Source organism: Scyliorhinus torazame, chromosome 19, assembly GCF_047496885.1.
Source record: "Scyliorhinus torazame isolate Kashiwa2021f chromosome 19, sScyTor2.1, whole genome shotgun sequence".
NCBI classification, from domain to species: domain Eukaryota; kingdom Metazoa; phylum Chordata; class Chondrichthyes; order Carcharhiniformes; family Scyliorhinidae; genus Scyliorhinus; species Scyliorhinus torazame.
This window is the reverse complement of record NC_092725.1, coordinates 137140745-137154740: the sequence shown is the minus strand read 5'-3', so window position 1 is coordinate 137154740 and position 13996 is coordinate 137140745. Positions and strand designations below refer to the sequence as shown.

At 47.7% G+C, this 13996-nt stretch overlaps 1 protein-coding gene across 1 annotated transcript in view; it reads right to left on the bottom strand.

Moving 5' to 3' along the window:
* Positions 1–13996, bottom strand: part of LOC140395971 (uncharacterized) — a 111520-nt gene that overhangs the window by 21469 nt on the left and 76055 nt on the right. The window contains exons 9-11 of the mRNA XM_072483998.1: positions 6709–7369; positions 1393–1535; positions 1160–1220 (exon numbers count right to left, since the gene is read on the bottom strand). Coding sequence (XP_072340099.1) covers positions 1160–1220; positions 1393–1535; positions 6709–7369 — 865 coding nt within the window. The remainder of the gene's footprint in view (positions 1–1159; positions 1221–1392; positions 1536–6708; positions 7370–13996) is intronic.

Below are 13996 nucleotides of genomic sequence, written 5' to 3'. Positions count from 1 at the left end.
CTCTGGGTCACGGCCCATGTGGCGTTTACACATTCTCCCCGTGTTTGCATGGGTTTCACCCCCACAACCCAAAGATGTGCAGGGTGGGTGGATTGGCCACGCTAAATTGCCCCTTCATTGGAAAAAATGAATTGGACACTCTAAATTTATTTTTAAAAAAGAAAACAGGTGCTAGAAATCTAAAGTCCAGCTAGTTAATGAAACTAGAGAAACAAAGATGAGTTTCCAAGAAGTCTGGAGTTAACGGAACAGAGGAAACTGGGAACCAGTACAGATTCTGTTCAGTAAAGTCGCAGAGAGTTGAAAAGGCAATGGATCGTGAGAGGCCCGATTTAAGAAATGATTTAAGCTATGAGACCCAGGGGCAGCACGGTGGCGCAGTGGTTAGCACTGCTGCCTCACGGCACTGAGGTCCCAGTTTCGATCCCAGCCCTGGGTCACTGTCTATGTGGGGTTCGCACATTCTTCCCCCTGTTTGCTTGGGTTTCGCCCCCCCCAACCCAAAGATATGTAGGTTAGGTGGATTGGCCACGCTAAATTGCCCCTAAATTGGAAAAAATGAATTGGGTACTCTAAATTTTTTTAAAAAGATATGAGACCCAAAATAATCTTGGATAAAAAGATTCAAGAAGAGCAAAGACTGTCACACCTGGCAAACTTGGGGGAGGCATCCATATGCTCAAATCTCTCTATGGTCTTGTCCACATCTCTGTAAACTCCTCCATCTGTACAGTCCTCTGAGAAATGTGCCTTCCTCAGCCGTCTAGGCCCTAAGCGCTGGAATTCCATTCCTAAACCTCTCCGCCTCTCCCCTTAAGAACATCCTTTAAATGAATTGTCGAATGGGCATCCACCCTAATTCCCTTCTTCAGCTTAGTGTCAATTTTAATCTGAGCCTGTGTAGTGGGTTGAGAAGTTTTAAAGGCGCTCTATAAATGCAAACTATTGTTCGTGGTTATGTGAGGCAAATAAATTTTCCCTCGTCCAAATTCTCGCAGTAAGACTTTTCAAACAATATCTATTGTACTGCGCTGTAATGTTCTATGTTCTATGTTCTAACAGGGCGGGAACTATCATCTCCAAAAATACTAAAATTGTTGGGATTTTTAAAAAATGTTACGTATTTGCCCAATTTTGAAAACTTTAGGATAATGATTACCTTTGTGGTATACCTGACGCTTTTTCTTTCCTGGCATATTCGTAGAAGTTCCCTGATTGACCTAAGTAAATGAACAATCATATATAATTAGGCCAGGTTAAAGAATATAGTTAAATAATTTAGTTTGCAATCTAAAGTATCAAAACTGGCTCATTTAATCTTTACAAGTGATAGATTCTTCGTGCAAAATAGCATCGGTAGTTTCAACATCAGCGCAACATTTTGGTGCTGACCTTATGGTCACCCCAGGATTATCTTCATTACCCATCATTGTGTAAGTCTTTCCTGAGCCTGTCTGACCATAGGCTAGGATGCAGATATTATAGCCATCCGCACAAGATGCGATGATGGAACGTGTTCCTTCAAACACCTGCTCCTAAGAAATTTCAACAACAAATTAAGACATTAGATAAATGGTAATTTTATTAATTCTTCTGAATAATCTCAGATACATCTTAGATCTTTAATTATAGGTTCTTTCTTTGTGGCAGAGGTCCACTGAGATCAAAATAAGACAGCTGTTGTAGATACCAATCGGTCATTTTGTGACTCCAGCCCAATGGAAACAGTCTTCAAGGCAGGAGGGATGGCAATATGTCAGGGGAGGACATTGAGAGGGAAGCCCAATGGTTTCCTGCTGCCATGGTATGACAATGTTAGAAATACAGGCCCCTTTAAGCATAAGCCATGGGCGGGATTCTCCGACCCGGCGGGGGGCGGCGTGAATCCCGCCCCCGCCGACCGCTGAATTCTCCGGCACCGGTGATTCGGCGGGGGCGGGAATCGCGCCGCGCCGTTGGGCGGGAGGCTCCCTGCCGATTCTCCGGCCCGCGATGGGCCAAAGTCCCGCTGCTGTAATGCCGGTCCCGCCGGCGTGAATCAAACCACTTCCCTTACCGGCGGGACTGGCGGCGTGGGCGGGCTCCGGGATCCTGGGGGGTGGGGCGCGGGGCGATCTGGCCCTGGGGGGTGCCCCCACGGTGGCCTGGCCCAGGATTGGGGCCCACCGATCCGCGGGCGGGCCTCTGCCGTGGGGGCACTCTTTCCCCTCCGGGTCGGCCATCAACCTCCGCGATGGCCGACGCGGAGGTGACCCCCCCCCCCCCAGCGCATGCGCGGGGATGACATCAGCAGCGGCTGACACTCCCGCGAATGCGCAGACTTCCGCCGGCCGGCGGAGTCCCTTCGGCCCCGTCTGGCGTGGCGCCAAAGGCCTTCCACGCCAGCTGGCGGGACGGCAACCACTCCGGCCCGGGCCTAGTCCCTAAAGGACCCGGGAGGATTCCGCACCTTTGGGGCGGCCCGATGCCGGTGTGGTTCATGCCACTCCGTCCTGCTGGGACCCCCCGCCCCGCCGGGTAGGGGAGAATCCCGCACATGGTCTTGGATCAGAATGAATTGAAAGCAGGTGATGCTTGTTGCAGCTTGTATTCAAATGCAAGTTTATTCCCCCAGAGGGGAATAGCTTCTGGACAGGGAAAGGATCCAGAAGCGATGAGTGGAAACGTGATTTTGTGATGAACTCTAGTATCACAATTAAACAGTTGTGAATCCTCAGAATGACTTCTGCTTAATTCGGTAAATGGATATCTACCTATGAAACATGGTAGATCAGAGTGGGAACCTCAGCAGCAAGACCACTCATCAAGTGGCCAGTTGAGCTATTTAAGTGCCAATTTAAGGACAGCTTAGGGCAACACGGTGGCACAGTGGGTTAGCCCTACAGCCTCACGGCGCCAAGGTCCCAGGTTCGACCCTGGCTCTGGGTCGCTGTCTGTGTGAGGATGTACACTCTCCCCGTGTCTGCGTGGGTTTCGCCCCCACAAACCAAAAATGTGCCGGCTAGGTGGATTGGCCACGCTAAATTGCCCCTTAATTGGAAAAAATGAATTGGGTACTCTCAATTTATTTTTTTTAAATAAAAAATTTAAGGACAGCTTTCTGCTCCAGCTGGCATTTTGTCCACATTGGGAGGGACCACTGTCATGTGGGGAGATCATCAGGTAGGTAGGTCTACCTGTCCCTCCTTTACAGCCACTTATGTGGCCCAAGGAGAGCCCCCCTGGAGGCAATGACTGCTGCTGAGACTGAGGAGCTGCCACTGAAATATGTCCCACCCACACCACCATCACTGGAGCCTACCCTGGGAGCCACGGCCTCAGCTGTGGTCATTGCTAGCAGTGGTGCTACGGTGTTGACCGCCTTTTGTTTGGGCTAGCAGATCTGGGAGACGGGTCACCATCGAGTCCCAATGGGTATCATCAGAAAAACGGCGCCCAATTCTTTTTTTTAAAAATAAATTTAGAGTACCCAATAATTTTTTCCAATTAACAGGCAATTTAGCGTGGCCAATCCACCTACTCTGCACATCTTTGTGGGGGTGAAACCCACGCAGACATGGGGGAAATGGGCAAACTCCACACGGACAGTGACCCAGGGCCGGGATTCGAACCCAGGTCCTCAGCGCCGTAGGCAGCAATGATCACCACTGTGCCACTGTGCTGCCCTGCTGCCCAATTCTTAACGGGCTCCGATACATGGCAAGGTCCTGCTTTTAGTCCCAGACCGATACAATTCAGTCCCAGATTTCTGCATATTAGGAATTCATCAGATATGATACTAAATTAAACACTCGACTCACCTGTATAACATATAAAAGTTATAGCTCATGGAATGAAAGGGACAGTAGCAACATGGATACAAAATTAGCTGAGTGGCAGGAAACAGTGTATGGACGTTTTTCAGACTGGAGGAAGGTTTGCAATGCTGTTACACAGGGGTCAATATTAGAACCCTGGCATTTTCTTATATGTATTCAAGATCTAGAGTCTGGAGAAGTTATGTATCAGAAAATAATTTCTGCTAGTTTATCATCATGTGATGTCTAGTGACGTCAGCAGAATGTTTACGCGGGCATTGGGCAGCTCATCACCTTTCATTTTATGGGCAACCCCTTTTAATAAACCTCTCATCGTGCTTTACAAGGATCCAGATTGCGGACACCTCCAACCTTTTCTCTTTGTGGCAACAAAGAAATATAACAGAATAGAAAAACTGGCGATGAGGATTGAGGCAGGAATCTGAAAAAGAAGAATTTGACGACTGACAATGGGACGGCACAGGGAGCAATGAAAGGTTCTGGGGACTGGACACACACACACACACACACATCTGGCAAGACACTGCCACTGATGCAGAAAGTTTTTTTTAAAATTTGACTGCAACTGTGAGTCAGAAGACTGATAATCGGGGATGACTTGCTTGCATTGAAGTGAGTGGGATCTGGGCTGTAGGGACCTTGCACGGGGTGAAGCTAACCGGGCTGCAGAAAACGAGGATCTTGAAGTCTGCCAACTCTGCATGGGCCACTACTTGGGGGAAAAAGTCAAACTGCAGTCAGGCAAAATGGAGAAGAATCCCTAATTCCTTGTAAAGAGGATCGCTTGTGCCATACCTTCCTTTAAAAAATCGGAAGGAAGGAAGTGTAGACCTTAGGAGCTGGGATCATAAAATGGCAGGAGAAACGGGTGCCATGGATGCATTTGATAAGGATTATGAGATGTGGAATCCATATGAGAAAAGATTCCATTTATTTCTCACAGCAAATCAGATACTGTAGGACCTAAAGATATGATGAATATAGAAATTTCAGATATATTGTATTATAAATATTCAGTGAAGTATGGGTTAAACGCCTGGGTTAGAGTGTGTTTGACTGTTGAAGTCACGTTTTAAAAAAAATCTTACTTTGAAAGGTAACAAATCTTTTTGGAGCATGAAGTGCAATTAACCATTGTAAAAGCTTGGGCTCGTGCACTTTTGTTTTGATTAAGGGGATTCCTTGGGGTGTTAATTAGCTTGGTGAGATCATGTCATTTCTGGGTGGAGCTAAGGCATCAGGTTTTTTGAGAAAGCATTTTCAGTTTCTGTTCTGATTTTGGATGAAGCTGAGACCAAGTAAGGCAGTTTGTTCTCACTGTAAGTTAGTTAAAATAGATTAACGGTATTTAAAGCAGTGTAGGCTTGTCTGAGGACAAGGGGAGTTGCAAAAGCCGGTTGAAAACAGCTTTTGAAGACATCCAACCAGAGTTCCTGTAGCGGTTTGGACCAGAGTCAAATCTGTTTTGGAAAGCAGTATCAAGAGATCTCTTTCTCAAAGAGTAACTCTGTAAAGCAAATACTATTCTGTGCTATTAGTATTTAGGGTGGATTGAGAGCTCAGATTGTTTATTTTCTTGTTGTTAAAGTGGGAATAAAGATAGCAATTAAGGCTATTGTATTCACAGTATTGAGTAGTATTGCTTAACGGGTAATTGTAAGCTAATTTTGGGTGTGATGTTAAAGATTTTAATAATATGTTAGTAATACAGTTTTGTTTTAAAATATCATATCCCTATTTCTTTGTGCAATAACTCTTGGAGTGAAGTATCCTTCCCTCACAGACTTACAAAATTAAAATAAAATATTGGGGTTTTGGTCCAGTATCCTAGCCACTGTTGGGGTCTGGTCTGCGATCATAATAAAGGTCACAACTTTTCTCAGCTCAGTAGAGCGGAAAACTTTTAAGCTGCTACAGAATTTAGTTCACTCGGCAAAACCAGGAGATAAGTCCTATGTTGAATTACTGAAAATCTTAGAGGGACATTTCTCTCCAAGTCCGTTATCGATTGCAGAAGGTTTCTGTTCCACTGCCTTGGTGCCTTGGAAGATGGCGAAAGCATTTTAAAATTCAAAGCAACTTTAAGAAGGTTAGCTAATTATTGTGAATTTGGTGCAACACTTGATGATATTCTTCGAGACAGGCTGGTTTGTGGACTCCGCAATTTAAAGGAAGCTGCTTACTGTTTGTGATGTAGCTCCATAAATGGTACATCTAAGGATCTAGCAACAAGAGATGGCTCACAGACAGGAGCTGGAGTGACGGAACAAGGCTGTAAAGATGCAACCATGTCACCTTTGTACACGGGTTAGACACTCAGCGGGGGAATGCTGGATCAAACCAAATATACGCAAGAACTCTGGCAAGGAGGACCAGATTGCCAAAGCGTGTTGGGCTCAGGAAACCTCTCCTACACCTAGAGGAAAAGCTTCAAGAAGGAATTAACTACTTATAATCATTATAATTATTTAACTATTATATCCAAATTGGGATAAAGTAGAGCTATAGTTATTCATTTATTTCGCTTATTTAAACAGTGGCACATTTAATAAGAAAAATAAAGCACATCAGCAGCACCTGTTTATGTGATCTTTCCACTCTGATTTCAATCTTTTGATTAATACTTATTTCAAGATTCATAAACTACCAATATTTTCGATTATTGTACACCTTCAAGTGCAATAACCTCTTAATTGATTTTCTGTCAAATTCAGTGCGATGATTTGTCACAAAAATGGAAATAGCAACTTTTGGATTGGAATAACAATGGTCCAGCACCCAGCTGTAGTTTGGAGCTGCCATATGATTGGAGATAGTGAAAACAACCAGGTGAGGTGAGAACGGAAAAGCCAATGGGAGTGAATTGCAGTGAGTCTGCACCACTGCTTACCTGAGTGGTGGTAGGAGGATAAACTCTATCAAAGGAGAACACCTTCCTATTTCCATTTTGATTGACTGATATCTCCCCGTCTGAAGGAAACCCCAGTACGGTCCGAGCCGTTGGATCCTGCCGGCAGCGACAAAACACGCGGATGTTTCCACAAAGCTCTTGCAGTTTGTTGCGAAGCAATTTCTTTTCCAAAGCTTCCTTCTTGCAAAAAGAACGTAGGTCTTCGATCTCTTGTGCTGATCGTGCTTCCATGCTTTGTAGCTTCAGCACAGGATTCACAAGTTGCTTTATGAGCTGACTGATCTCAACCATTTTAAAATTAAACACAGATCGGAGCTGCCTGCTGGAAATATTTAACTCACAGGTGATTTTGTAAATTTCCTGTAGTTTCTTTCGCTCCAGAGAAGGAGCTGGTGATATTCGGTTACGGTTGGAGGTCTTGCTTCTTGTTTTTTGCAAAACCGCCACTCTCTGCAGGGCCTCCTTGCGATCAATCTCGAGCTCTGCCATTTTCTTGTTCAGGCTCTGAATCATTTCAGATTGGCGACCGTTCTCCTCCAATAACTCTTTAATTTTCTCTTGGAGGTTCTCTGCAGCTGTGTTACTGCATTGCAGCTTTTGTTGTAGATCATCAATGATTATGTCTCTTTCTACTAAATGGCTTGGAATAAACACATGAAAATTGTTACTGACCACACAAAACTGACATTGGCATCTGATATCGCATTTTGTACTGGTACTAGAATAATGGCCCAAACTCTCCTCTGGCAGGGCAATGAACGGACCCAACTGTTATATCGACTTTACATTTCATATTTTGCGAGGGCAGGCGGTGGCATAGTGGTATTGTCACTGGACTAGTAACCCAGGCTAATGCTCTGGGGACCTGGGTTCGAATCCCACCACGGTACATGAATTCAATAAAAATCCAGAATTAAAAGTCTATTGATAACCATGAAATGAATGTCGTAGAAACCCACCTGGTTCACTAATGCCCCTTTAGGGAAGGAAATCTGCCATCCTTACCTGGTCTGGCCTACATGTGACTTCAGACCCACACTAATGTGGTTGACTCAGCAATGGCCCAGCAAGCCACTCAGTTCAAGGGTAATTTGGGATGGGTAACAGATGCTGGTCCAGCCATCCCCTAAATGAATTTTTAAAAAAGAGTTCCTAAAAGGGCAAGCTGGAAGTGGCACAGTGCCTTTTACATGGCATCCTTTTCGCTCAGCACATTTTTTGAAGATGTTGTCCTTGAAAGGACAACAAGTAAAGTACTAGTAAAGAAACTGCGTTTGACGTGAGATGTTATTTTCACGAAACATTAAGGATCAAAATTGGACTCAATGCGAATAATTGTAATACCCTCCACTGGCTGGGGTTATACCGAGCATAAAGAAAGGTCGTTGTGGCTGTTGAAGGCCAATCATCATTGTCCCGGGGCAATACTACAGGAGTTTCTCAGGGTCGGGAGATACATCAAACCAGCTTCAGCTGCTTCATCAATGACCTTCCACCAGAAGGTTATAAATTCGGATATTCAGTGCACAGTGTTCAGTACCATTTGCAACTTCTCAGATGCTGAAACAGCCCAAGCCCAAATGCAGCAAGGTTTGGACAACATTCTGTTTCAGCTGATAAGTGACAAGTAACTATCATGTCACAAAAGCCTCATGCAATGATCATCTCCAACAAGAGATCATTTATTTTCGCTTGAGGTTCAACAGAATTATCTTCACCAAGTTCCCCCCAACATCCTGGGGGTTATCATTGATCAACAACTTAACTGGACTAGCCGAATAAATACTGTGACTACTGGAGCAGCTCAGAGGCTGGAAATTCAAGTGAGTAACTCACCTCCTGAGCCCCCAAAGCCCGGCCCTTCTATCTACTGGCCACAAGTCAGGAATGTGATGGAGTACTCTCTCTTGCTTGGATTACTACAGAATCTCGACACCATCCAAGATAAGCAGTCCACTTGATTAGCATCCCATTCACCACCTCAAATATTCATACCCTTACATCTATACAACCGATGCATAATGGTAGCAGTGTGTACCAATGACAAGATACACTGCAGCAATTCACCATGTCTCCTTCAACAGAACGTTCCAAACCTGCAACCTCTACCACCTCAAAGGGCAAGGGCAGTAGATACATGGGAATACCACTGCCGACAAGCTCCACTCCAAGGCACACACCACCCTGACTCAGAACTGTACAATCATTCCTTCACTGTGGGTGGGTCAAAGTCCTTCTTACCAGCACTATGGGTGTACCTACACCACATAGAGTTGAGCGGTTCAAGAAGGCAGCTCGCTACCACCTTCTCAAGGGCAATTAGGGATGAGCAACAAATGCTGGATTACAAAAAAAGGCCGAGTAGTTCATCTCGAAGAGCTACTTTTCCATTTCCGTGTTTAATTCCACACCTGCCCCTGCCGGACATTCTTTTGACATTTATTGCACAAATAACGACAAATGCTATTAGCTTTGTCGTTATTTTGCCAGCTACTTTTGGGCCTGTATGGTTTTTGTTTCTAATGTTAACTATCCAAATTAAGAAGATATTGTCACAAAGTAGAGCACCATTCACTCATTGTGGCATTATACAAATGTACAGCATGTGAAGAGTTAATATCATGTTAAAACTAGCCACGAGAGGGAGCTAAGGGGTAAATACTATAAATTGCACTGACTCTTAGATTTAATAATAATTAATTAATAATCTTTATTGCCACAGGTAGGCTCACATTAACACTGCAATGAAGTTACTGTGAAAAGCCCCTAGTCGCCACATTCTGGCGCCTGTTCGGGTACACAGAGGGAGAATTCAGAGTGTCCAAATGACCTAACAACACGTCTTTCGGGACTTGTGGGAGGAAACCGGAGCACCCGGAGGAAACCCACGCAGACATGGGGAGAACGTGCAGACTCCACACAGACAGAGACCCAAGCCGGGAATCGAATTTGGGATCCTGCCGCTGTGAAGCCACAGTGCTAACCGCAATTTCGGTATCGGGAATTGGAGAATCCAGCCTGCTGTTCCTCTACTGGGAGGGGAGAGGGTTGCATAAAAATCGGGCAAAATCTCTGCCATTAATGGAAAGAGGTCAGTGAGGTGGGAAATGCCAAGAGCTTAGCTCCCAAGACATGGCAGCAATGGTGGAAAATGTTCAATGACCTGAGCAAGAGTAGTCAGGTAAGAATCTTCACTGGGATTCTCCGAAAATGGGACTATGACCCAACGCATGCCGGAAAACGGGCGCGAATCACTCCAGACTTTTTTCAAAAAGTCCGGAGTGATTCGCCAATTTAAGAGGGATAGCAGGGCCCCAGCGTGCGCCGCGCAGCTCCTGCTGCCGATACGGGGCCCTGCGCGTCCGATTGCGAGTCCGCGCATGTGCGTGGGGGCCAGCCGCGGGTCCGCGCATGCGCGTGCCGGCCATTTTCATGTCGGCCCCCGCGCACCATGGCGGAGCCACACAGCGGGACAGCGGAAGAAGATAGGCCCCCTCCGGATTGCGCCCGCTGATCGGTAGCTCCTGGTCTGGCCACCTTGAAGGCCCCCCCCCTGAGTCTGATTCACACTTCACTCCATCTCCTTCTTCTCCTATTCACACTCTGCAATTCTTTCTCTCGCTGCAATTGTAACTCTTGCTTACACACCCTTCACAGCTTGCACACAATATATGAAGTATTGAACCCTGACCGGCATATTTTCAAAATGGATCGCAGGGATGTCAAGAGCTATCAAAATCTGTCAATACTTTTCCCGTCCGGGCCGGGTGAGTTTTTCCTTGTTGAGTCAAATGAAACAGCAGTCTCCGCTCCTCGTGGTGGCCTTCCGTCAATCCCTTTAAGTTTCAGCTTCTATCTTCAGCAAATGGCAGGAAACATCGGAGGCCAGGTTTTCTCGCACGCACTTTTCCGCCTGGAGGAGGACATACTGGTCGTCCTGGGGAAAACGGTGACGGGGAAGATTCATAGCATGGCACATGGCAAGGTTTGAGGACATGTTGAGTAGGGTTTCTGCACCCCTGATCTCCTTCCTCTCCGCAGGTATATTTAATTTTACACACTCCATGACAAATTGCGGCTGCTTTCCACAACCTCTCATCGCTCTCTGCTCCGCCTTCACACTAAAAGCTAACACTTTCTCTTTGCTTTCATTGCAGGTACTGAAGATGTTGAAGCCCCTGTCACTTCAGTGACACAACCTTAAGACCATAAGACCATAAGACATAGGAGTGGAAGTAAGGCCATTCGGCCCATCGAGTCCACTCCACCATTCAATCATGGCTGATTTCAACTCCATTTACCCGCTCTCTCTCCATAGCCCTTAATTCCTCGCGAAATCAAGAATTTATCAACCTTCTTGAAGGTGCAGCATTATCTGATGTGTCCCTAGCAAACAGCAACTCAGAGTGTGGCATTACGCATCATTTAGAAGGCAAGTTAGAGGAGGGATCATTATGGGGTCAATCAGTGGCCATTAGTGTGCAGGAACTATGGTGGGGGATAGAAAGATGCCCACCCACTGGAGGGGGAGATCACAAACTAGCCCAGCAGAGGGCACTGCTGCTGAGTTTCAGGTCTCAAAGCCTAAATCAGGACTTTGGGGCAGCATGGAGTCATCTCTGTCCAAATTGGATAACAGGTCAGCATCATGAATATGACAGTGACGTCCATCGTGATTAAACCTCTGTTGATAGCTTCCCAGGAGGGCTCACATTGGTGTTATGGAAGCTCAGACGGCGGCATGGTGGTGCAGTGGTTAGCACTGCTGCCTCACGGCGCCGAGGATCCGGCCCTGGGTCACTGGCCGCGTGGAGTTTACGCATTCTCCCCGTATCTGCGTAGGTCCCACTCCCACAACCCAAAGATGTGCAGGGTAGGTAGATTGGCCACGCTAAATTGCCCCCTAATTGCCCCATGATTGTAAATTTTTAAAAAATAAATCATTTTATTGGCATTTCCCATATTTATAAGCAGTTCTACAAATACACATCACATTTTTCTCGCCCGCGCTAATTTCTAATATTACACAGAGAGGTTTTGTTTGTGCTTCGTTTAACTGACCCTATGTGCATTTTGTTGCCCTCTGGATCGGTCTATGGCTCCTCCCCCTTCCACGTTCTCCCCCCCCTCCCCCCCGGCGCTCCCAAAACACGTGGGTGTGGTTGGCCGGGCCCCTCTGGTACCGCTCACATTTGTCCTCCACCCCCGGGAAGAACCTGCTCATTCGGGTTCTGGTCAGGTGCGCTCTGTGCACCACTTTGAGCTGCATTAGGCTTAGGCTTGCACAGGAGGAGGTGGAGTTCACCCTGCTCAGTGCTTCGCTCCACAGTCCCCATCCTATCTCTGTCCCCAGTTCGTCCTCCCATTTTTGTCTGGTCTCGTCCAGTAGAGTCCAGGCTCTGTCCAGTAGCTGTCCGTATATTTTCCCACATAGCACCCCCTTCCCGTTGCTTGTGCCTATCAGGTCCTCTAGTAGTGTGGTTCCTGGGGCCCTGGGGTATCCTACTGTCTCTTTGCGGAGGAAGTGTTTTATTTGGAGGTGTCTTATTTCCTGTCCTTTTGTTAGCTCCACTTCCTCATCAGTTCGTCTAGTGTCGCCAGTCTGTGCCCTACGTAGATGTCCACGACCATCAATGTGCCCCCATCCCGCCTCCATCTTTTGAAGGTGGTATCCAGCATGGCTGGGGGGAATCTGTGATTGCCGCATATGGGAGCCATGGGGGACATTTTGGCTATCCCAAAGTGTTGTCTCAGATGGGTCCACGTTCTCAGCGTGGCCGCTACCACTGGGCTCGTTGTGTATCTTGTTGAGGAAGATGAGAGTGCTGCTGTGGCCAAGACCCGGAGGGTCGTTCCTGATATGCCATCAATGAACACACGACGAGTGGTAAACGTAACTGAGGCTTTAATGCACTAAACAGAAAGCCTCCTGGCCTCTGATCCCGAACTGGAACAGAGGCAGAGACCAGCCACCTTTATACATGAGCCCGAGGGGAGGAGCCACAGGCGGAGCCAGCAGGGACAAGCCCAGGCATGTAACAATACAACAGTACAATACAATACAGTGGTTTACCACATTCACCCCCTGTTAAAAAAAGATTCCAGCGGGGGTGAAGTGGACGGGTTAAGTTATAGATCGAGTCTGTCGGGGGCTCTGACTTTCCACTGCGACCGCCTCAATCCCGGGTGTGGTGTGGACACTGGTGTCGGATGAGGTGTCGAGGCCTGCGTGTCCGGGAGCGTGTCATCTTCTGCGTCTCGTAGTAGATGAGTAGCAATGGGGGGAGACGGTGTAGGGTCGGGGGTAGTGATGATGGTCACTGGGGAACCTGTGAGTGCCAAATCCCGAAGGGAGACTGTGTCCTCCCGGCCTTCATGGTGTGTCATGTAGGCATATTGGGGGTTAGCATGGAGGAGAAGGACCTTTTCGACCAGTGGATCCGACTTATGGCTCCTCCCATGCTTCCGGAGGAAGACGGGCCCTGGGACCGTCAGCCAGGACGGGAGCGAGACCCCTGAGGTGGACTTCCTGGGGAAAACAAACATCGTCTCATGAGGGGTCACATTGGTGGCGGTACGCAGGAGCGACCGGATGGAGTGGAGCGCATCGGCAAGGACCTCCTGCCAGCGGGAGGCAGGGAGACCTCTAGACCGAAGGGCCAGGAGGACGGCCTTCCAGACCGTCGCGTTCTCCCTCTCCACCTGTCCGTTGCCCCGGGGGTTGTAGCTGGTCGTCCTGCTGGAGGCGATGCCCTTGCTGAGCAGGAACTGACGCAACTCGTCGCTCATGAAGGAGGAAACCCGACCGCTATGGGTGTAGGTGGGGAACCTAAACAGGGTGAAAAGACTGTGCAGGGCCTTGATGACCGTGGCGGAGGTCATGTCAGGGCATGGGATGGCAAAGGGGAATCTTGAGTATTCGTCAACAATGTTGAGGAAGTACACGTTACGGTCAGTGGAGGGGACGGGCCCTTTGAAGTCGATGCTGAGGCGCTCAAAGGGGCGGGAGGCCTTTACCAGGTACGCCCTGTCTGGCCAACAGAAGTGCGGTTTGCACTCCGCGCAGACCTGGCAGTCCCTGGTCACGGTTCTGATCTCCTCGATGGAGTAAGGCAGGTTGCGAGCCTTCATAAAGTGAAAAAAACGGGAGACCCCCGGGTGACAGAGGTCGTTGTGGAGGGCCCGAAGCTGGTTTACTCGTGTGCTGGCACATATACCGCGGGATAGGGCATCTGGGGGCTCATTGAGCTTCCCAGGTCGATACAAG